This window comes from Cherax quadricarinatus, chromosome 54, assembly GCF_038502225.1.
Source record: "Cherax quadricarinatus isolate ZL_2023a chromosome 54, ASM3850222v1, whole genome shotgun sequence".
NCBI classification, from domain to species: Eukaryota; Metazoa; Arthropoda; class Malacostraca; order Decapoda; family Parastacidae; genus Cherax; species Cherax quadricarinatus.
Genome location: NC_091345.1, coordinates 23,250,119 through 23,274,184, shown reverse-complemented (window position 1 = coordinate 23,274,184; position 24,066 = coordinate 23,250,119). Strand labels below are relative to the sequence as shown.

The 24,066-nt window shown below is 38.4% G+C and overlaps 1 protein-coding gene across 1 annotated transcript in view; it reads right to left on the bottom strand.

Annotated features, from left to right (window-relative positions):
• Nucleotides 1-24,066, bottom strand: part of LOC128699230 (transmembrane protein 245) — a gene marked incomplete in the record, with an annotated part of 140,942 nt that overhangs the window by 22,117 nt on the left and 94,759 nt on the right. Inside the window, 5 exon segments of the mRNA XM_070096746.1 lie at nucleotides 3,316-3,454; nucleotides 15,877-16,029; nucleotides 16,816-16,872; nucleotides 18,521-18,568; nucleotides 23,378-23,545. Coding sequence (XP_069952847.1) covers nucleotides 3,316-3,454; nucleotides 15,877-16,029; nucleotides 16,816-16,872; nucleotides 18,521-18,568; nucleotides 23,378-23,545 — 565 coding nt within the window.

Sequence of the window (24,066 nt, the reverse complement as noted above, 5' to 3'; positions counted from 1 at the left end):
AACTCTCCATTTAATAACTCTCCTCTCCTATTTTTAACCGACAAATCCATTTGTTCTCTAGGCTTCCTAAACTTGTTAATCTCACTCCAAAACTTTTTCTTATTTTCAACAAAATTTGTTGATAACATCTCACCCACTCTCTCATTTGCTCTTTTTACATTGCTTCACCACTCTCTTAACCTCTCTCTCATGTTTGTGCATAAAAGGGGGGTACCAGCATTTTATATAATAAAAAAAAATTGTGTATATGTACATACTGTTTAAGACTACACAACTTCACTGCTCGGAGTCTGGAGCGATACTGATGTTCACATCACACGCCTCTAGTACACAGCAGCAGTCCAATATCAATGTGTAATGCAGTTAAATAAAACTGATACTGTTAAACTTATTAAATTTATAAGCCATATTATATCAAAACCTGTACTGTTCAAAACTGTGCTATGCAAGGTATTACTGCAATATTTCTTCACTAGTACTCCAATCTTTGCCATTATTACTACTACTACTACTTCCACTACTTTTTTACTTTTACTTCTACCATTATTACTACTACTACTACTACTATCACTTCCATCACCACTGCCACTATTACTATTCTAACAATCCTGTCTGTCACCCCCCTTTCGTATATATTCTGGCTCCCTTCCCTCTGTGTGACTTGTTAATGGTCGAAGTTGGACTCAGACATCATTGTAAGTTTCAATCTCCCAAGCGTGGGTTATATGTGTATTAATATATTAATGGAATCATACTGACAAAGTGAAAGAAGTCCAGGATTGAAGGTAATATTTACACATAATTAAATTTAAAGAAGCAAAAGTTCTTCTAAATCAATTTACTGTACTTAGTCTTCAAGACAAAAATTGGAATGTGATTTACAAACACTGTACAATAAATGGAATTTAAAAAAAGAAAAAAGCATGAACACTCTTGAGCCAGAATGTCTTCAATATTACTCTGTCAAATACGTATAGCATATCAATCATTTTAAAATAACCAGCAAACTATTTAGTCTAACAATGCAAATTATTTTTCATTAACTGAGGAGTAAACACAGTAAATTACCAAAAGTAACTGAGTGCACAACTGTATACACACGGAGAGAAGAATGACCTGTGAGGAATGTAAACTACTCTACAGAGTGACTTAGTACTAAGCAATCTGAAATTGTATGAAGAGAGAGGATTAACTACACGCATGAACAAACAACAAAGGAACCAAAACAGAGGAATGCTACTGATATCACCAACTGAAGTTATCAAGTCACATAACCTAAAATGAACTTAAATTATAGTGCTGGATAACTTGTGATTATATTTTAAGTCACCAAACCTTCTGTCTGATGTTAGTGATTTGAAAATTCAAAGATGGTACTGGATACCAAGCAAAGCAGTAGAATGTATATATAAAAGAAACAAGTGAACCACACAAGACATCAGCCATTAACATAGTACAAGATTTACTTAGCATCACAGAGTATTACAACTAACACCAGACACATTCACAAGAATATTTAGCCATCAACATGGCCAGTACAGGACTTGCTTTAGACCATATACTTTTACATGTACACCAGACACATTCACAAGGAGAATAAACTACAAGTATCATAAGGGGTTGCAAGCTTCCTATCCGATACATACAAGTTTCACTGCTAATCTAACAAGATCTAGCTAACATGGCAACATCAACTCAAAATTATCTATAACTATCCAGTCTCTTAGAGAGAGAAATACACTGTGCTTTAAGTCACATGTGTCAAGAAACAAGACACTCATGTCTTTTACCTGCCTATGTATAGTGTCAAGCAACATGACACTAATGTCTTGTGGTAGGAGGATGATACAATGACTGCCTACATGTGACATTTACTATTGAGACTGGGTAATTATCTAAAATTATTATTACTGTAGTCTTAATGTAATGCTATGTATAATAAATTTAAGGTTTTAAACATAGGCAAAAGGATTAAGCATACACATTAATAAGGGAATAGTTAATGGGAGATATTTATTTCCAATGTAATGACAAAAGAAAGAATACCTGTGAATTTGGCTTCAAGAAATCCAGAAGAAATTTGTGGGGGATGAATCCTGGGCTGTACTACAAGAATACAAAGCCAAAATTGTGTTAGCAATGATCTTTATCAGCAAAGGTGAGACAACAAACTACATGTATATATAATATAATTGTTCTATACTACACCTCTATTACGCATTAAACCAAAATTAACAACGTATGTAGTATTCATTATGAACACATCAACACAACTGTTAGTTAACACTTCACAATACACAAACTCCATAACCCTAAACCAACTACCTGGTACACTAAGCAAGCTTCCTGACACCGAACAAACTGACTCACACACTGAACCATGTCTCTGGCACACTGAGAAAGCATCCTGACACTGAACAAGCTGCCTCACACCCCTATACTTATTATAAATGGTGAAAAAGACATACAGCAAAAAAGAGTCCTTCTCTGAGCTTTCACCTACAAGAGGCTTTATCAAGTACAGGAAATATAGAAAACATGAACATACACACAAAGGTAGTCATATCAAGTGTACAATGCTCTTCCTTCACCACTTGAAGACAGTAAGTTAAGACTAACCACCACACTAATGATGGTCGAGAACAGAAAGTGAAGGTTAACATTAAACCACACTAACAATGGTTGAGAATGAATGAATGCTAACAACCACAAAATTGCACACAACAACATATGAGAAACTGACTACTGCATGTATGTTGTCCTTATTCTAATATGACAAACAGTGAAATGACATGAAGATATTCTTGAGCTGTCACTGAAACTGAATTATGAGTCGCTACACAATTCATAAATAAAAACTTTAAAAAATACAACACGAAACAAATATTTATGAATTGTGTTGTGACCCACAATTCAGTTTCAGAAACTGCTTTGAAATATCTTGAATATAATTTCACTGTGTCGTATCAGAATAAATTAATGGCGACACGAAAATACTACACAAATTCTTCACGTTGACATTTATCATGCAGGCTGTCAATATTAACTTGTCATTTTAAGGCCCAAGAACAAAAAAAAAATTATTTCAGGGACCAAGACAAAACAGGTCCCTCAAGTAACAATATCAGCAAATGAGGAGCTGGCCAAGTTTAAACCTGTTACTAACTGGTCAGCTATGTGAAGGCAAGAGCTAAAACCTTGTTTATTAAGTCTTTCTTCCCAAGAGTTTCTCCTGATGGATTTGCCAGGTCATCCTCTGAAGGCCTGATTTTACTTTAATTAACAAGACAACCTGTATAAAAAAAAAAGCCTGACCTGGAGTTTTGCGCAGCCCTTCTACAAGAGAGTCAAAGGTCATGGCAACAGCTTCTGATGTGACGACTGGTCCTCTGGCTGGTGCCTGGGGATGTGCTGCTACCCAAGCTTGATATATTCGATCCCACAGCTCAACAACCTAAACATAAAAGGAATCTTATTACAAAGAATAAAATATAAAAGTAAAGACCAATTAATATAACTCAGAGAGGACACAAATAATGCAAAAGAATAAGACAGAGTGAAAGAAATAATAAGACCACAATTGGGTTGTGGTGAGGTGTGAGAAATGTTGGACAAGGTCATGAGTACCAGGATCATTCTCCAGTGCCACTACTCATGAAGAGGTCATGAGTGTTAAGATCACTTTCCAGTGTCACTACTTAGGAAGATATTAAGGAACAATTAGCAGTGCCAAAGTAATGGTATTGGTATCAACTAATTTTGATGGTACTGATATCGGCTAATTTTGATAGTGGCTAATTCTGATGACATCAGCATCGGCTAATTTTGATAGCTTCAGTATCAGCTAATTTTGATGCAGAGACTGCTGGCAATATAACCTTCAATTATTGTAACAGTTTTCCAGTGCTTTTTAAAGTATATTCTAGTACTTTCAGGGAATAACCTCTATTTTGTAATACTAAATACAGTAGGGCTTCGGTTTATGGTGCTTCACTAATACAGCCATTTCAAATTATATCCCAAAATTTGTTTATACAGCTCCTGATTCATTATGATGGCCGGAGCCCCTGGCCAGCTGGGCATCCACGTGTCATTTTATTTCTCAGTTTGCTTACATCCTCCATGAGCTCCATATCTCTCTTGATTCTGCCCAGAAACTTTCCAAAGTTTCAAGCATTTAAAGTTATTGCATATTTTTTTAAACAGTCTTTTTGTGTTACAATGGCATCTAAGGGCAATTGTGATAGAAAGAGGAGTCATAAGGCTCTTATTTTAAATGCAAAGTTAGAAATAATTAAACTCAGTGAGCAAGGTATGTCTATGGCTGAGACTGGACTGAAATAGTACTGATAATTGTACTTGTGTGTACCTGTACCTAAATAAACTTACACGTTGTGCTGGCATGCAGGTACGTTAAAATCAATATTTGGCATCACTGACTTTATTGGGTTATCCTAGGTAATTTACACACACATTACTATGTACAGAACAACCACTGTGAAAAGAATAGTGAGCTTCCAAGTGCTTTTGTAATTTTTCATATTATCAAAAAACTATAAAAATAAAAGATTAGCAGAAGACATATAAGAGTAAGATTACAATTAATTTTTAAAAGGCCAAGAAAAGTTGTATCAAGCAGGTCCATGGTTGAGAGAAATGTAATAGAATCAAAGTTCATAAAAAATCATTTTAAATTTATATGAATATTGGTTTAGGATTATACAAATTACATTTATAATCAATCAAATTTGGGAAGAATTTAAGATATATTCGACAAGTTAAAATCTTAAAGCGTGGGTACAGTATAAGCTATATGTCTGACAGGTCCTTGATCACCTCACCCGCATCATCATAAAAGGTTCAGGTGTTGTATGGCAAAACTAGTCAAACTGGGAGTGAAACTAGTCACTCCTAAATGGACATCCAATACCTGTTCTGTGTGTATCCAGCTGACCACACACACATGTCCACCCAAAACACTGATATTATATATACATTTATGGAGCATTTTCTCCCACAATACACCTTACATTATATACAAATTATCTTCACATTAATGCAGTAGCCTGCATAACAGCTGCCATGAGCCAGAGTATATTGTTGGTGATTCAGTCTGTTTACAGAATTTGTGAGTTCTGCGCCTCTCTATTCTGGCAATATTTTACATTCCGTTTACTTTCATATCATTTTTTAGGCCTACCTCTATTGCACACTTAATGTATGATGAAAATAAATATAAAGCCAGCAGAGGCTGGTTTCAAAGGTTTAGGGAAAAAAGCCAACTTGACAACATCAAAGTACAGGGTGAAGCAGGGATAATTAAATGTGGGGGATTTACCAAGCAACAGATTTTTAATGTGGATGAAACTGCATTATTTTGGAAGATGTTCTCTAGGACATTTATTGCTAAAGAAGAGAAGTCAATGCCTGGCTTCAAAGCTGTAAAAGACAGTATAACACGCTCATGCACTCCTGCTGGAAGTCCAAGCCCCTCGCCCACAAAACCACCCTTACCCCTTCCTTCCAACCTTCTCGAGGACGACCCCTACCCCGCCTTCAGTCTCCTACAGATTTAAATTCTCTCCATGTCATTCTACTTTGATCCATTCTCTCTAAATGACCAAACCACCTCAACAGCCCCTCTTCAGCCCTATGACTAATACTTTTATTAACTCCACACCTCCTAATTTCCACACTCCGAATTTTCTGCATAATATTTACACCACACATTGCCCTTAGACAGGACATCTCCACTGCCTCCAACTGCCTCCTTGCTGCTGCATTCACAACCCAAGCTTCACACCCATATAAGAGTGTTGGTACTACTATACTTTCATACATTCCCTTCTTTGCCTCCATAGATAACGTTTTTTGACTCCACATATACCTCAATGCACCACTCACCTTTTTTCCTTCATCAATTCTATGATTAACCTCATCCTTCATAAATCCATCCGCCGACACGTCAACTCCCAAGTATCTGAAAACATTCACTTCTTCCATACTCCTCTCCCCAATTTGATATCCAATTTTTCTTTATCTAAATCATTTGATACCCTCATCACCTTACTCTTTTCTATGTTCACTTTCAACTTTCTACCTTTACACACACTCCCAAACTCATCCACTAACCTTTGCAATTTTTCTTTAGAATCTCCCATAAGCACAGTATCATCAGCAAAAAGTAACTGTCAATTCTAAAAATTGGTGAGGCGGCGGCAGCGGCAGCAACGGTATCCTACCAGCTCTTCTTTCTCAAAAAAAAACATCGCCCATCAAAACTTGTGATGGCCTAAGTGAAAGTTCAACTACATGAACCCACGTAGACCACAACATGACCCAAGAATACTAAGAATGTAACCCAAATCTTGACAAAATTAGAAGATCTAAGGAAGACAGCCCTGCTAACCCAAACACTGCCTCCGCTGCCAGACAACCACTTAACCCAAGCTCCGAGAAAACAAGCCTTCTCCTCCATTGCTACACAGTATCTACTTCAGTGATACTATGAAAGGATATCGCAGAAGACACAACACCAGTAATAAAAGAATAACAGCAAGGACCCTAGAACTCAACTTGTCTACCCAGCAGGACGCCAGTGTATCATCAACCCCTCTCTCCGCCGCCACCCAAGGAACAACAACAACAACAACAAACATGGCTGACTCCCCCTCCAACTCCACTCCCTTCAAAGGATTCATCCATGATAACTCAAGTACGATTATTCCTGACAATATCAAGGACTACATCGTTGCTCTAGAAAATGAAATCAAAGATATCAAAGCAGCACTCGAGCGACGAGATTCCAAGATAACCAACCTCGAGAATAAGATCCAAAACCTTGAAGAGAAGATTACATCGGGAAGTGTTGATACAGAAAATACTCTAAAAGCAGCTATAGCCAGTCACACTGAACAAATAACAACAATAAATATGAACGTTGAAGAAGCAATCAAGGACTGGAATCTGAACATGCACACTCGACTAAATGAATACCTTGATTTCCAAGACGACAAAACTGAACAAGATAAGTTGTCTGATGCAGTTATAATAAACAGTCCACACATTCCTAGTGACATAACACAAGCACAGTGCAAAGAAACTGCTATCAGGATAATACAGAACCACGTACAAGTCATCGTGCAAAACAATGAAATCAAAGAAACACGTTTGTTAGGAAAACCAGGAAGTAAACACAGTATAATGATCCGACTTCATTCATACGATAAAAGAAAGGACCTAATTAAATCAGCAATTACAATGAAAAATGGAGTGTACATAAATGAGTGTCTAACAAAAAAACGTCAAAACCTTCTGTTCAGGCTGAGAAAACTTAAACAGGAAAACAAAATACATCAGTGTTTCACGCGAGATGGGAAAATACTAGTAAGGAAAACATCAACAGGACAACAATATACCATCTCAAACGAACATGATTTCTCTACCTTCCTTAGAAAAGCTGACATTTCTGTAACAGATTAAATAAGTGCCCTTAATACATATATACGTGTGGTGCATATAGTGTACGTTACTATCATATTGTACATTATTATTTTTATTATTTTTCATCACTAGCTAATGCCAACTACCTCCAATACTCTATAACTTTCTTTTTTTTATTTTTTTTATTATCACACCGGCCGATTCCCACCAAGGCAGGGTGGCCCGAAAAAGAAAAACTTTCACCATCATTCACTCCATCACTGTCGTGCCAGAAGGGTGCTTTACACTACAGTTTTTAAACTGCAACATTAACACCCCTCCTTCAGAGTGCAGGCACTGTACTTCCCATCTCCAGGACTCAAGTCCGGCCTGCCGGTTTCCCTGAATCCCTTCATAAATGTTACTTTGCTCACACTCCAACAGCACGTCAAGTATTAAAAACCATTTGTCTCCATTCACTCCTATCAAACACGCTCACGCATGCCTGCTGGAAGTCCAAGCCCCTCGCACACAAAACCTCCTTTACCCCCTCCCTCCAACCCTTCCTAGGCCGACCCCTACCCCGCCTTCCTTCCACTACAGACTGATACACTCTTGAAGTCATTCTGTTTCGCTCCATTCTCTCTACATGTCCGAACCACCTCAACAACCCTTCCTCAGCCCTCTGGACAACAGTTTTGGTAATCCCGCACCTCCTCCTAACTTCCAAACTACGAATTCTCTGCATTATATTCACACCACACATTGCCCTCAGACATGACATCTCCACTGCCTCCAGCCTTCTCCTCGCTGCAACATTCATCACCCACGCTTCACACCCATATAAGAGCGTTGGTAAAACTATACTCTCATACATTCCCCTCTTTGCCTCCAAGGACAAAGTTCTTTGTCTCCACAGACTCCTAAGTGCACCACTCACTCTTTTTCCCTCATCAATTCTATGATTCACCTCATCTTTCATAGACCCATCCGCTGACACGTCCACTCCCAAATATCTGAATACGTTCACCTCCTCCATACTCTCTCCCTCCAATCTGATATTCAATCTTTCATCACCTAATCTTTTTGTTATCCTCATAACCTTACTCTTTCCTGTATTCACCTTTAATTTTCTTCTTTTGCACACCCTACCAAATTCATCCACCAATCTCTGCAACTTCTCTTCAGAATCTCCCAAGAGCACAGTGTCATCAGCAAAGAGCAGCTGTGACAACTCCCACTTTGTGTGTGATTCTTTATCTTTTAACTCCACGCCTCTTGCCAAGACCCTCGCATTTACTTCTCTTACAACCCCATCTATAAATATATTAAACAACCACGGTGACATCACACATCCTTGTCTAAGGCCTACTTTTACTGGGAAAAAATTTCCCTCTTTCCTACATACTCTAACTTGAGCCTCACTATCCTCGTAAAAACTCTTCACTGCTTTCAGTAACCTACCTCCTACACCATACACTTGCAACATCTGCCACATTGCCCCCCTATCCACCCTGTCATACGCCTTTTCCAAATCCATAAATGCCACAAAGACCTCTTTAGCCTTATCTAAATACTGTTCACTTATATGTTTCACTGTAAACACCTGGTCCACACACCCCCTACCTTTCCTAAAGCCTCCTTGTTCATCTGCTATCCTATTCTCCGTCTTACTCTTAATTCTTTCAATTATAACTCTACCATACACTTTACCAGGTACACTCAACAGACTTATCCCCCTATAATTTTTGCACTCTCTTTTATCCCCTTTGCCTTTATACAAAGGAACTATGCATGCTCTCTGCCAATCCCTAGGTACCTTACCCTCTTCCATACATTTATTAAATAATTGCACCAACCACTCCAAAACTATATCCCCACCTGCTTTTAACATTTCTATCTTTATCCCATCAATCCCGGCTGCCTTACCCCCTTTCATTTTACCTACTGCCTCACGAACTTCCCCCACACTCACAACTGGCTCTTCCTCACTCCTACAAGATGTTATTCCTCCTTGCCCTATACACGAAATCACAGCTTCCCTATCTTCATCAACATTTAACAATTCCTCAAAATATTCCTTCCATCTTCCCAATACCTCTACCTCTCCATTTAATAACTCTCCTCTCCTATTTTTAACTGACAAATCCATTTGTTCTCTAGGCTTTCTTAACTTGTTAATCTCACTCCAAAACTTTTTCTTATTTTCAACAAAATTTGTTGATAACATCTCACCCACTCTCTCATTTGCTCTCTTTTTACACTGCTTCACCACTCTCTTAACTTCTCTCTTTTTCTCCATATACTCTTCCCTCCTTGCATCACTTCTACTTTGTAAAAACTTCTCATATGCTAACTTTTTCTCCCTTACTACTCTCTTTACATCATCATTCCACCAATCGCTCCTCTTCCCTCCTGCACCCACTTTCCTGTAACCACAAACTTCTGCTGAACACTCTAACACTACATTTTTAAACCTACCCCATACCTCTTCGACCCCATTGCCTATGCTCTCATTAGCCCATCTATCCTCCAATAGCTGTTTATATCTTACCCTAACTGCCTCCTCTTTTAGTTTATAAACCTTCACCTCTCTCTTCCCTGATGCTTCTATTCTCCTTGTATCCCATCTACCTTTTACTCTCAGTGTAGCTACAACTAGAAAGTGATCTGATATATCTGTGGCCCCTCTATAAACATGTACATCCTGAAGTCTACTCAACAGTCTTTTATCTACCAATACATAATCCAACAAACTACTGTCATTTCGCCCTACATCATATCGTGTATACTTATTTATCCTCTTTTTCTTAAAATATGTATTACCTATAACTAAACCCCTTTCTATACAAAGTTCAATCAAAGGGCTCCCATTATCATTTACACCTGGCACCCCAAACTTACCTACCACACCCTCTCTAAAAGTTTCTCCTACTTTAGCATTCAAGTCCCCTACCACAATTACTCTCTCACTTGGTTCAAAGGCTCCTATACATTCACTTAACATCTCCCAAAATCTCTCTCTCTCCTCTGCATTCCTCTCTTCTCCAGGTGCATACACGCTTATTATGACCCACTTCTCGCATCCAACCTTTACTTTAATCCACATAATTCTTGAATTTACACATTCATATTCTCTTTTCTCCTTCCATAACTGATCATTTAACATTACTGCTACCCCTTCATTTGCTCTAACTCTCTCAGATACTCCAGATTTAATCCCATTTATTTCCCCCCACTGAAACTCTCCTACCCCCTTCAGCTTTGTTTCGCTTAGGGCCAGGACATCCAACTTCTTTTCATTCATAACATCAGCAATCATCTGTTTCTTGTCATCCGCACTACATCCACGCACATTTAAGCAACCCAGTTTTATAAAGTTTTTCTTCTTCTCTTTTTTAGTAATTGTATACAGGAGAAGGGGTTACTAGCCCATTGCTCCCGGCATTTTCTTCGCCTCATACGACACGCATGGCTTACGGAGGAAAGATTCTTTTCCACTTCCCCATGGACAATAGAAGAAATAAAAAAGAACAAGAGCTATTTAGAAAAAGGAGAAAAACCTAGATGTATGTATATATATATATGCATGTGCGTGTCTGTGAAGTGTGACCAAAGTGTAAGTAGGAGTAGCAAGATATCCCTGTTATCTTAGCGTGTTTATGAGACAGAAAAAGAAACCAGCAATCCTACCATCATGCAAAACAGTTACAGGTTTTTGTTTCACAGTCATCTGGCAGGACGGTAGTACTTCCCTGGGTGGTTGCTGTCTACCAACCTACTACCTACTATAACTTTCTTACTGCTATTAATTGCTCATAATTTTAAATTAAAAGTCAAATCTTACTCCAAATTAATAATATTCATTTTTTCTTACCTGTCCATTTAATTTTGTTTATCACTACTTGTTTTTTTAGTCACTTTACATTGTATATTCAATTAGTGTATATTCCAATTACTTTTTTGCAAGTACCAAAACTATCTTTTGCTAGCTAGTACCAACTACCTCATTTTTTTTTACTTTTATTGTGCAATAAACTGCTCAATTTATCTAATATTACAAATCAGATCTTACTCCTAAACCAATATTATTTCATAGTGACCATCTGTCCATTTAACTTTGTTTACCATTACTTAATTTTAGTCCCTTATATATTTTCTCCTTTATTTTAGCTTTATATAACTACCCTAGCTTATACATTCACAATTGTTAAAATAATCAAGGTGCTATTCTCAGGTGCTAAAGTAGAACAAGTTCACAATTTTGGCATTATATTCCAAAGCTCATTTATTTTATAGTACTACCTACTATCATATTCCCAAGCTCCATTATTTGATCATCACTTTATTTGTACTAGTCCCTTTTATATTGTCTCCTTTATTTTAGCTTAAAAAAAAAAAAAAAAAAAAAAAAAAAAAAACCTTACCCCATTATTTTAAATTTGTTAAATAATTCAGGTGCTATTTTTTAGCTTAAGACTATTTACTTTGTTTTATACTTAATTCTAACTATAGATTCACTACAAATCTTATGATTACAAGCATTGATCCAGATACCAACCTCTTATTTAATGACTTAAATGAATCAAACAGTTACTGTAATTACTACACTGCAGAACAATCAAAGGCACTTCTCAGTGCCAACAACAACATAACTATCTTTAACTACAATATCAGATCTTTAAGCAAGCATTACGATGACCTCATAGCATTACTAAATTCCTTACATGCCAATATGTCCATCATTACACTAACTGAAACCTGGCTAAAGCCTGATACTACAGATGTCTATACCATTCCTGGTTACACAGCCATACACAACTGTAGGCCAGACCAACAAGGGGGTGGCACAGCCATATACTACTCAGACCAACTAGAATGTATCACTAATACTTGCACAAGAGATGAACATGGGGAATATATAATAGCCAAATTCAAATCCAAATACCTACAAAAACCTCTCACATTGATAAACATCTACAGAGTTCCACAGTCAAACATTAGCCAATTTAGTCAAAACCTAGGAAGTATGATAACTGATGCACGCATGAACAAAGATCACTTACTACTCTCAGGTGACTTCAATATAAATCTCCTGCAAGACCAGGACCCACACGTTACTGAATTCACAAACACAATGAGTAACTGTATGTTGCTACCAACAGTAACAAAACCTACAAGAGTTACAGAGACTAGTGTTTCCCTACTTGACCACATCTGGACCAACACCATATCCCCTTTAAAATCAGGCATAATTACAGATAATACCACAGACCACTACCCTACTTTCCTCATAACAACTCTTGGTAAATTACCCCAAGACACTACTAAAGTCACCTTCAGACTTCACAATGAGGCAGCCATTAATAACTTCACAACAGCATTAGCAAACATTGATTGGCACACTGAGCTAGAAATCAATACAGATATTGACGAATGTATTAATAATTTTCTAAAAAAGACTCAATACCTCTATAACAAGCACTGCCCTAAAAAAACTAAGCAGATGACAGCTAAGAGACTGAACAGTCCCTGGCTAACACCCAGCATTCTCAAATCCATAAATACAAAACACCAATATGAAAAACAGTACAGAATGGGTCACATAACCAGAGACCAAACAAAACGTTACTCGTCAATCCTAACCAGCCTGATAAGAAGGGCAAAAAAATTGTATTATGAGAACAGATTATCCAACTTACGAGGTGATATAAAAAAGACCTGGAAAACCCTATCAGAAATTCTGGGAACAAAAAAGATATCACGAAATAGCGAAATAAAATTAGCAAAATCAGATGAACCCCAACTCCCACCAACAGAAACAGCAAACAGACTCAATGATTTCTTCTCCACTATAGGACAAAACCTTGCCAATAAAATCCCAAGCTCAGATACCCCACCAAATGACTACCTCACCGGCAACTACCCGAACACACTGTTCCTAGCTCCGACTAACCCATACGAAGTCTCCCTTATTATCAACGCACTAAAAAACAAGGCAGGAGATTTAAATACCTTACCACCCTTTATATACAAAAAAGTGTCACAAGTGCTATCACCAATCATTGCAACACTCTTTAACAAATCCATTGAATCCTCCACCTTCCCTACAGTACTCAAAATAGCAAGGGTCACCCCGATCCACAAAGGAGGAGACCAAACAGAGTTGAATAACTATAGGCCAATATCCAACTTACACCCTCTCTCAAAAATCTTCGAAAAATTAATTCATAAACGAATCTACTCCTACCTTATCTCCCAAAACATACTCAACCCCTGCCAATTTGGATTCAGGCCTAATAAAAATACTAATGATGCTATTATACACATGCTAGAACATATATACACTGCAATAGAGAAAAAAGAAGTCCCACTGGGGATCTTCATTGACTTACGTAAAGCTTTTGATACAGTTGACCATGACTTGCTCCACGTAAAATTATCACACTATGGTATAAGAGGGCACTCCCTCAACTACCTCAAGTCATACCTCAGCAACAGAAGCCAATATGTGTACGCAAATGGGGCAAACTCTTCTGCACAACCAATTACAGTTGGTGTCCCACAGGGAAGTGTCCTTGGCCCTCTTCTCTTTCTCCTATACATAAATGACCTACCAAATGCTTCTCAATTACTCAAACCCACACTATTTGCTGATGACACAACATACGTCTTCTCCCACCCGAGCCCAGTCACGCTAGCCAATACTGTAAATACCGAATTACAGAAAATATCTACCTGGATGAGTACTAACAAACTTACACTAAACATTGACAAAACCTACTTCATTCAGTTTGGTAACAGAGCTACAGATGTCCCTCTTAACATAATGATAAACGGATCACCTATCACAAAGCTAACAGAGGGAAAATTCTTAGGAATCCACCTTGATAATAGACTCAAATTTCATACACATATACAACAAATTTCTAAGAAAATTTCCAAGACTGTAGGCATACTATCGAAGATACGGTACTATGCTCCACAGTCAGCCCTCCTGGCCCTATATCACTCTCTTATTTACCCCTATCTCACCTATGGAATTTGTGCATGGGGCTCAACAACAAGTAACCATCTCAGACCACTAATTACCCAACAAAAGGCTGCAGTTAGAATGATAACAAATTCTCACTACAGGCAGCACACTCCACCAATATTCAATACACTCAACCTACTCACCATACAAAACATCCATACTTATTACTGCACCTATTACATACATAGAACACTCAACTCTGATATTAACCCTCCCCTCAAACATCTCCTTGCCAACCTCAACAGAACACATGACCATAACACAAGGCACAGATCACTCTTTGATATTCCTCGTGTCCATCTCACGCTATGCAAAAACTCAATGCACATAAAAGGCCCTAAAATCTGGAATTCATTACCTGTTAATATAAAAGAAACACTACCTGTTTATAAATTCAAGTGTCTTCTCAAAGATCACTTACTCACCCAAAACCAAATAAATACTGAATAACTGAACCTTATAAATTGTATATCTTAAATGTTTCTCACAATTATATCACATAAATGTTAAACCTAAAACCCAATCTAACTTTATTATTTTTTAAATTCACTACCTAACAGAATACTCCATTCTACTGAATTTACAACAATGCATGCAACCATATGACCTGTCTTTGTAATACTCACTTGTGCTTTATAGTAATCAGTTTACATTAATGTTTTTCACTGATTTCATCATTGCTTAGTTAATCTTAAGTTAATTTTAAGCCAGCCCGTAATGCTATGCATAGTATAAGTGGCTTTGGCATGCTGCTCTTATCTGTATTTTTTTTTGTACCTCTGTAAGTGTGCTCAAATTATAAATAAATAAATAAATAAATAAATAAAATTCCCATTTTGTATTTCATTCCCCATAATTTAATCCCACCCCTCTCCCGAACACCCTAGCATTTACTTCTTTTACAACCCCATCTATAAATATATTAAACAACCATGGTGACATTACACATCCCTGTCTAAGACCTACTTTTACCAGGAAGTATTCTCCCTTTCTTCTACACACTTCTACAGACTCATGAACTTTATAATTCATGTTTTGATTATACAATGATTTTACTGAAGGAGATACTGTAAATGACTTCAAAGCATTTTTAGTTTTGTGGTAAATCCTATCTTTTGGGGAACTTCACAAATGATTAAAACTTTTTAACTATTGAATTTTTTGTCATTTGTTGGGAACAACAACCAAATTATTAACTCTTTCAATTTTCACATATGTAATCTCATGGAATGTAAGAACTTGCCTGAGTTTAAGGAGGTTCAAGTTCCATCTCATTGGTATGTTTGTGTTCTAGCAAAGAAACTTCAAATGTTATAGATGCCATTGTATAAAATTTGGTTGAAATGCAATTGAACAATATCAGTGAACAAGTGAGTCTATTCTGAAGAATACATATTTTAAAACTGTAGGAGAGTTACCAAAGAAACCAAAATAGTTGCTGGCACATGGGTAGGGTGAGGAGCCACAGGTGTTAAACATCTGCTTGTCTTTGCCTCACTCAGCCTGAGTCCAGAACAAAAACCTCTTTTGAAGCTTCTTGTGAGGTCTGCTATTGTTGCTTCACTGTGACCCTTGAGGATGGATTAAGGAGGTAACAAGAGGCAGACATGCTTGTTAACAATATTCCAAACAATGGCACCTTGATTTTCTTTTGGGATGGAATAAGGGTGATAAGAGAAACAGGTTGCTTAAGAATTAAAAGTAAGAATGTAGCCAAATAAGGGATTTTCATCTTCATAAAAAAATACCTCAAGATTTTGAAAATTTTAAAAAATAATTTCTACAACAAAGATTAAAACTTGCATAAAAAAAATAAAAATAAAAAATTATATAAAAATACTAAAAAAGGAAACAAAGTAAGTGAAGATGTGAGATTTTCCTCTGTGTACATAGGTTATGACTAGGATACAGCCTGTTAAAGTAGTTAAAGTAGCTAGGTGCTCTAATGACACCCTGTTATTCTACACTTAACTAGCCTAACAAACTTGATCAATCTTTTGGCAACTCTTCCATCCACCCTGGATGATAATAGTCACTACTCTTTAATCTCAAGTTAAAAATTACTCAGGAAGGATTGTAATGTTGTCTCAACATTTAATTTCAATTGTTGGTTAGTTACAAATTTTCCAATCCATAGTATTAAGACTTTTTAGTATGTCATTATAGTTAAAACTAAACTTCCTTCATGTGACAGCTAGGAAAATTACTTGTCAGAGATGAGTAAAGACCTACTGCTGTCACATCACTTGAGCCAACAGTGTTACCATAGATGTATGTAGTGTTAGTTTAAGTTAGCAGGGAGGTATGTAGGTATCAGCTAATTAAATGTGCATGAAGACAAGGCAAGGAAGATTTACCTGTTTCTCCAGATGGATGGCTTTATCTTCATCAGTCTCTCCCAACATGCTGCGCACCTGAAAGTCAGTCCCAGTATCTTAGTTGACTCTTCAACACCCTACTAATATCATAGTAGTACATGGTACATCTCAGACAGGAATTTTTAAGGAATGCACATCAGAGAAAGTGACTCAAATGAGAGGAGCAAAATGGTAGTAAACCCTTTCTTCTGTAGTAATTACAAAAAGTCTGGATTGCTTGTATATGCATGGCAGTATTACACAAGAAAAAACTTGTGTATTGTTAATATTATGAAAGAACAAAAGCTATCTATGGAAGCATTAAGCAAAATATAAACTAGAAGGGGGTGAGAGAAGGTCTATGGGGAAGAATAAATGGGGTTAAACCGGTTTCATCTGAGAGAACTAGAGCTAAAGCAATATTAACTGATCAATTATGAAAAGAATGGTGGTATTAGCATTAAAATTCAAGAATTCTGTGGATTAGAAGAAAAGTGAGAGGTGAGAAATGGGTCATAGAAAGTGTTTCTGCATCTGGGTGAGAAACGAGTGTAGAAAAAGAGGTTCTAGCAAATAAGTGAAAATATAAGGAATTTTGAAGGCAGAAAACAGTCATTATGGGTTATGGGGAAATGTGAGGAAACCAGAAGAGGTGGTAAGATAGTATAACTATGTGACCTGAATGTAGTCATGATGTTTATAGCTCTCAAGTTTGATATTCAGAGAAATTTTAATGTAAAAAGGTGAATGTGGGTTATGATAATTATTTAAACAGCAGATGTAAAAGCATTAGTAACAATACCTAAAGAACTAATAAAGGTAATCTAGGACACTAGAGATGAGAAAGTGGCTGCATAGGGCTTGTCAGGCAGGTGAGCCAGCATTGTTAAATCACTAGCTAAGGCATAATTCTCAAGTTCGACACAAGACCACCATAGATGAGGAGGGATACATGCCACAACATATTAGTAATGCAGAACTGACAGCCACCTTGGGGCTTCCACAGTTAGTGACACAGGCAGCCAACTGGTGCTTGGAGTCGGCACAGTTATCAATGCATAAAGCAAGAGAGTGCACATGTGCCAAAGGGAAACAGATGACTTACAGGGAGACAAGTGATGATCATCTAATTATTGGTACATGTATATTAAAAGATCTGACAACAGGCCACTATTCTTGTAAGTGGTTCGCAAAACCCAATAACAGAAATAAGTAATCACACATGCTGCACTAGGCCTGAGTCAACACAGTTAATTACCCACATATGTTGCAATAGCAGCAATATGACACCACCACCATAACATGCTGAACTAAGCCTAACACTACACAGCCATTTACCAACTGCACATGCAGCAACAGGCCACTAATCATATCAACACCAAATGCTGCACTAAGCCTCAGCCTACACAGTCTCGCCAACATCAGAATAGGCCCAAGGCTGCACCAACACCACATGCTGCACTAAAACTGACTAGACTGCCACCCACCACAACCACATGCTACAACTATGAACCTAGCTTGTCATACACTGACTGCAAGTGAAGGGTTAGCAGTAGCACCAACTTGCTGACACATCAGTCTACACAACTACAATGAACCCAGATGGTCAACAAACTTAGCACATACTTGCTGACACACTGGCCAACATGAGCAGCTGGTAAAACACACTTGGCACATGCTGACACACTGGTCAACCTGCACTTACCACCATGGTGGCATTGATTGCTGGGTGTGAACCCTCCACATCAATCAGCTTGAACCCAATAAGAAAAATGTCTTTAACTATGGTTCACAAACCTCAGAGATATACAGACTCAGTCATCTTTATTAATATGCAAAAGAACTAGCAGCACATGATATACAAAGCATGGACAACAAGTTTCCATTACTGTATAAAAGAATTTTGGCTCCATATGTACAATGTGTGTGGCACAAACTCTTTGTTATGTCAATCATTCAGGCTGTTATGAAAAATAAAAATGTCCCAAGTGCACAAGTCACTCTACTAACATTTATTCTGACATTTTTTCCTCACAAAAATTCACTTTTTTATGGGAAATATGCAAATGTCATTACTAGAAGGGCGTAAAAATCTGGGGTGGAGGCAGGGCCAGATTTAGGGAAGGGGCCCAAGGCCTCCACCAAATGAAAAATACTGACACACTTACTGAGAATTAAACAGATCACAAAGAGAGAAAATGTATGTAAGAGTTTGAATTGTGGTGGGATTGTCATGTTGAGTCATCTGATCGCTGGTGTTACATCACTGGTGTGAGCACGTCATCAACTGCACGACGCAAGGATGACTCGCAGCATATCATCATCCTAGGTGTGCAGGGCACTGGAGTATGAATGACTGCTTGATTGTGGTCAATATGTTAACAACAGAGTGGTAGTGAGGACGAAATAGGGTAAGTGCTCAATGCTACGTGTTTCGGTTATTATTGTCAGAGTAAAAAATTATATTCTGGTACTGAACAGGATTTGTTTTTTATTATGAGCGAGTGAGCAAGCGTAGGGAAGTGATGTTTTCTATACAAGTTTTAACCCTTAAACTCTCCAAACAAAGATCTACGTTCAAGTGAGTAGCGCTCCGACCTTTATTTTCCCCATTTGAAAACATGTAAAAACAAAGATATACGTTCGGAGCTCCCCCCCCCCGTACGTGAACGATCTACGTTTGGACAGTAAGGATTAAGGGAATGTAGCAATAATCAAATATGCTAAAAAAATATGTTCTTTCAAATTCTGATCAAGTGACTGCAAACTTTGGCATGATATAAACCTTGTTTTCAGTTTCAGGTGGAAATATGGATAACCATTCTAAAGATAGGCATAAAAATCAAGTCAGAATAGATCCCATTGGAGCAGTTAAAAGAAAGGCCAAGGAAGTTGCTCAGAAATCAGTGATATCGGCATCTAACACGCAAAAAATTAGTGACTTCATGACTACACATGCACAGCAAACACCGGGACAAACATCATCAGCATTTCAAAGAACTCCACAGCACTGTACAGTGGACCCCCGGTTTACAATATTTTTTCATTCCAGAAGTATGTTCAGGTGCCAGTACTGACCGAATTTGTTCCCATAAGGAATATTGTGAATTAGATTAGTCCATTTCAGACCCCCAAACATACACGTACAAACGCACTTGCATAAATATACTTACATAATTGGTCACATTGGGAGGTGATCATAAAGCGGGGGTCCACTGTATTTGAACACACACATCTGATCAGCTAGATAATAATTTACTCCAACACGAAGCTGGTGATCACTGAGAGGAGCGCCATGAGCAGGATGATCAGAAGAACAACATGAAAAACCAGTTCAAGAGGCGGAACATGAAATCCAGAAGCGACAAGATAACCTTGGGCATGACGAAGTACACCAGAAAGAAAATTGTGAGGATGAGCAACATCACAGAATTGACGAAGCACCAGCAGAAATTGAGAACGACACTGGGTTGTGGCCTACCATTGTTTCAAATTTGATGAGAGAACACTGTGAAAAATGGTGCATCAGTCGTTAAAAATTGTGATCCACAGACTTTTTCTCAGTTTTCCAAGGGAATATCCTGGGAAAATGGAAAGACTCCACGAATTTGTAGTTGGGCTATTCAATCAGAATCACAATGGTAAGGTCGTAAATAGGGAATGGTTATGTTTTTCTCCTTCAAGTGGTTGTTTGTACTGCTACCACTAAGCTAATGTGCCCCAATGCATTGAAACACCAATCATCGCTTGTTAACAGTGGTTTTTCTGACTGGAAACACGCAAACAATCATCTGAAGCAACACGAGTGGTCGAAGGAACATCTTGACTCGACCATTGCATTTCATGCTAGATCAAAAGTATCCACACGGATTGATGATGAAATGGTACGGCAGATTGAGCAATGAGAACGTTATTGGTGGTTAATATTGAAAAATTGGGTCAGTATTATCGAGTTCATTACTGAACGTGGCTTGGCATTCAGGGGAGACAACGAGTTGACTGAATCGCCTCGCAATGGAAACTATCTGGGGATTATTGAGCTTGTTTCGCAATACGACAACCTTTTATCACAGCATATTGAGAAGCATTCTGAGTGTGGCTCCATACACACGAGGTATCTGTCATTGACAGTAATGGAAGAGCTCATAGTTACGATGGGAAAGCAAGTTTTGAATGAAATAATCCAATGAGTAAAAAAAAGCAAGTACTACTCAATTTCCCTCAACTCCATGCCTGGCAAAAGCCATGTCAATCAACTTGCACTTGTACTGCGTTACATAGCGAATAATGAGCCTGTTGAAAGATTTGTTACGTTCATGCTGAAGAGGGGCCACGAAGTGCAAGACATGTTCGATGCCATGCTGCAGTTCCTCCAATTACACGAAATAGACGTCAGTAACTGCTGTGGTCAGACCTACGACAATGCCAGTTCAATGAGCGGCATGTACAATGGTCTATGGGCCAAAGTGCTGCAAGAAAACAAGCGCACAGAATGGGTTCCTTGCACAGCTCATTCGTTGAACCTAGGTGGGAAAAATGCAGCCAAATGTTGTACTGGAACAATCCATTACTTTGGTTTCCTTCAGAAGTTGTATGAGTTTTTTCGATTTCACCACATTGGCAAAAGATTCTAACAGATGCTCTGGAAAGTGCATATATTTCCCTGACTCTGAAACGGGTCACAACAACGCATTGGTCTTGCCGAGCCAATGCAGTCAAAGCCCTCAGAATTAGTTACAATCAAATCAGAAATGCATTGGAAAACATCACAAATGACGTTGATGAAAGGGCCTGTGTACACCGCGAAGCACGTGGATTGTCAGCAAAGGTCTGTCTTCCTGAAACAGGAATTTATACTGCTTTCTGGAATGACATTCTTCAAAGAGTGAATGCAACAAATCAAGGGTTGCCAAGCAAAAAACTAAATCCTGATGCTGCAGTTGCTTCATTGGCTAGTCTGAAAGACTGTGTGGTCTAAATGTGAATGTTTTGACAGTTATGAGAGGAAAGATAAATAACCGTCAGGTTCTGCAGACTACACTCCATTGCAAAAGCGATCCCACAACATTCGTTTAAGTCCACTGGACTATGGTCACGCAGAGCAAGCATGAACCCCTATGAAAAATTTAGAGTAGAGAATTTCATTCCAGTCATTGAACAGTTCATAGCTTCACCTGATCAACGTTTGCATTAATATGAGCTGATGTCAGCTTGGTTCAGCTGCTTCAGGTGATTGACGAAGTTATCGCCCGAAGAACTGACAAGAGCAGCACAAAACCTATTGGAAGTATATCCCAAAGACAGAAAATTCCTTTCCAGATGAAATGATTCAATTTTCTTCTTTTTCCAGGATTCATGCAAACAAAGAGCCCAACAACATGAGCAAAGAATTATTTCTTTACAAGCTCATCCACGAAAAACATGTGGTTGACATTTTCTCAACTCTTGAAGTCGCACTGAGAATGTACCTCGTGGTGATGGCAAACAGTTGATGGTTCATCCTCCCCTCTCTCTCGATAGTGTCCCTGGCATGTTGATGCACGAGGTTTTCCAGTGCCACATCCATCATCTTGGCTCTCCATGTTTCGGGACATCCATGTGACTCCAGGCTTTCCCAATCAATCTCCCTGTGGTTGAAATCGCCCATAACCAGTAACTTTGCTCTGCTCAAGTGAGCTCTTCTTGCCACCTCAGCCAGTGTGTCCACCATCGCTCTGTTGTTCTCTTCATATTCTTCTCTTGGCCTCCTGCAGTTCTGTGGTGGGCTATACATCACTGCAATGACCACTTTATGTTCCCCAGACTGAAGTGTACCTACTATGTAATCCCTTTCTCCAATCTTGTCCGCGCACTCTCTCGTGTGTGCGTGCGTATGTGTGCGCGTGCACATGTGTGCGTGCATGCACATGTGCATGTGTGCACATGCATGTGTGTGCATGTGCATGTGTGTGTGTGCACATGTGTGCACACATGCATGTGTGCATGTGCATGTGTGCATACACGTGTGCACTTGCATGTGTGCATACACGTGTGCACTTGCATGTGTGCATACACATGTGCACTTGCATGTGTGCATACACGTGTGCACTTGCATGTGTGCACATGCATGTGTGCGCATGCATGAGCATGTGCGTACATGTGTAATGAAGCATGTGTGTATGCATGCGTATGTGTGAGAGAAACACACAGACAGGGAGACAGACAGTAGAGAGACAGAGCAGAGAGAGAGAGCAGAGACAGAAAGAGAGAGAGAGCAGACACAGAGAGAGAGAGAGAGAGAGAGAGAGAGAGAGAGAGACAGACAGACAGAGAGACAGACACACACACAGACAGAGACAGACACACAGACAGAGACAGACAGACAGACAGAGAGACAGACACACACAGACAGAGACAGACACACACTGTGTTCTTACATTATCGTATATTTTCTCACTGCTTATGACATTTTGTGTTTTCCCTAACACTATCATACACAACACCCTTAACATAATACAACTAAATTCTAAAATTCTAGTATAATTTATTACATATACAAATTATACAAAGGAAGGTCACTTACCATGCTGGCAATCCACTCACGGCCATATAAGTATCCTTCGTCAAGTGCCGAGCTCACCACGTCTCCCAGACCCTCGGGGAGAAGTGCCAGAAACTGAGGGTTGTTCACCACAGTGGAATTAATCACCTGACTCCCCAGAGCAACCAAAGCCATGCTTTCTCCTTGGATCTGTAAACAATTGAAAAGCTGCAGCCTGAAACACTCATGAGCATGTAAGATGACAAGTATGTCTTGTAAACTAACTACAGGTATTAGCATTTAGTACACACTACGCGAATGTGTGCGTGCGCATGCACATGGGTGTGCAAGCATACTGTAAATACACTATACTGCTTTCTTCTCAATACTTCGTATCCCAGTAAGGTTTCGCAAGGAAAGTAGATTAGAATCCTTCCTCTGCAGGCCTTAAACGAGGAAGAAGACAACTAAAATGCTGATAGTTGGGGGTCTAGTTGGGGGTGAGTAGATACAGTATGGATGTAAAGAAATAAAGAAAGGGAAGATAGGGTGACCAAAAACATGTATAAATCTAGGTTGCAGATTATTATATTCCCTGATGAGCACAAAACCATTATGGCTCATACAGTGCATGTGGAATGAGATTTAACCAGATATGGTCCATAGGTATATTTATATATGTATATGTTCCATAGGTATATTTTGTCCAGAAAAAGACAATATAGACACTG